The sequence below is a fragment of the Nannospalax galili genome, unplaced genomic scaffold (assembly GCF_000622305.1).
Source record: "Nannospalax galili isolate Female #2095 unplaced genomic scaffold, S.galili_v1.0 scaffold923, whole genome shotgun sequence".
In the NCBI taxonomy this organism is placed as follows: Eukaryota; Metazoa; Chordata; class Mammalia; order Rodentia; family Spalacidae; genus Nannospalax; species Nannospalax galili.
In genome coordinates, this window is record NW_008349753.1 from 1,996,568 (window position 1) to 1,997,811 (window position 1,244).

The following is a 1,244-nucleotide window of genomic DNA, read 5'->3' on the forward strand; positions in this document are numbered from 1 at the left end:
GCGGCCGGCCCTGCTGGTAAGGCTTCAACGGGCCCTGGTGGCAACGCCGCGTCCGGATCTTGCCGCCGCCGCCCCCTCCGATGCCTCCGGCTCCAGAGGCCATGGCGGAGCCTGGGCGGCCTCCCGCTCCGGGGCGGGAGAGGCAGAGGCGGCGGCCTGAGGGCCTCCCCCGCCCGGCCCTGAGCGACTCACACACACAGCGAGATCCGGGACCTAGCGAGCGAGGAAGGAGAGAGTGCGCACGACGGCGAAGGTGGTGGCGGTGGCGGCGGCGGCGGCGGCTGAGGCCTCCGACCTGGCTGCGGGCCGCCGGCCGCGTGCGGACCCCTGGCGCCTATGTTTGTCTCCGTCTCTATGGAGATCTCCCGCCGAGACCGGCGCGAGCTGCTCCGGGCGCCTCTGAGGCCTAACTCGTCCGCCGGCTACGGGAGGCGCTTCCTCCGTCTGCCTGGCCGGCACTGCCGCAGTCGAGGCCGCCGGCGCCGCCCGCCTACCCCTCCCCTGTGCGCGCCGCGCCCGCCCAGCCGCCGCTGCCGTCGTCCCTACAGTCTCCGCTGCCGCCACCGCCGCTCTTGCACCTATTACCGCTGTTAGGGCCGCTGCCGCGGTCGCGAGCCAGAAGGCCGTCACTCCTCAGCGCCCGACGCGCTTGCATCATCACGTTGCGACCGGGGGGAGGGGGAGAATGGGCAAAGGAAGGAAGGGTTGGTGGAGCCCGCGCTCTCATGCGTGTAGCCCTCTGGGAAATGTAGTTTCTCGCTCAAGAACACGGATTCTCGGAAAGGCTGGCGGTCGCGGAAGGACACCCGCGGAGCATGCAGAAGTACAAAGCCTGAGGTCGTTCAGCAGCAGTTGCTGCGAGGTCAGATTCAGAATGGCTCCTGACGTGAAAATAGGATCCTCCCATTCATCAGTTGGTTAAGCGGAAAGTAAAACAGTAAAATCAAAGAATGATAATTTATCGAAATTGAAAGACACGCGTTTCAATGACGTGCCCGTGATCGTTAGGCCTAAAGTAGAATTAGAAAATACATTCGGCTTCTGCCAGCTGTGCAGTCGCTCTTCTGAAATCATAGCACTTGAGAGGTAGAGGCAGGAGGATATCTGGTTAGAGTTAGCCTCTGCTACATACTGAGACCCTGCCTCAACAACAGAAACAAAATACATATACAGCTTCATTAATGTGTCATTAAACATATAAGAGCTTTGTTGTCAAACACTGGGCTGGCATTCTGGCTTCACCA

At 62.0% G+C, this 1,244-nt stretch overlaps 1 protein-coding gene across 2 annotated transcripts in view; it reads right to left on the reverse strand.

The window, feature by feature from the left end:
* Nup153 (nucleoporin 153) overlaps positions 1-662 on the reverse strand; it is a 61,214-nt gene extending 60,552 nt beyond the window's left edge. Inside the window, exon 1 of one of the 2 annotated variants that reach the window (XM_008847063.3) lies at positions 1-662. This exon is cut by the window's left edge and continues 41 nt beyond it. In XM_008847063.3, coding sequence (XP_008845285.1) covers positions 1-103 — 103 coding nt within the window. In that variant the 5' untranslated portion in view covers positions 104-662. The other variant, XM_029570382.1, reaches the window with a different exon arrangement.
* Between the last annotated feature and the right edge of the window lie 582 nt (positions 663-1,244).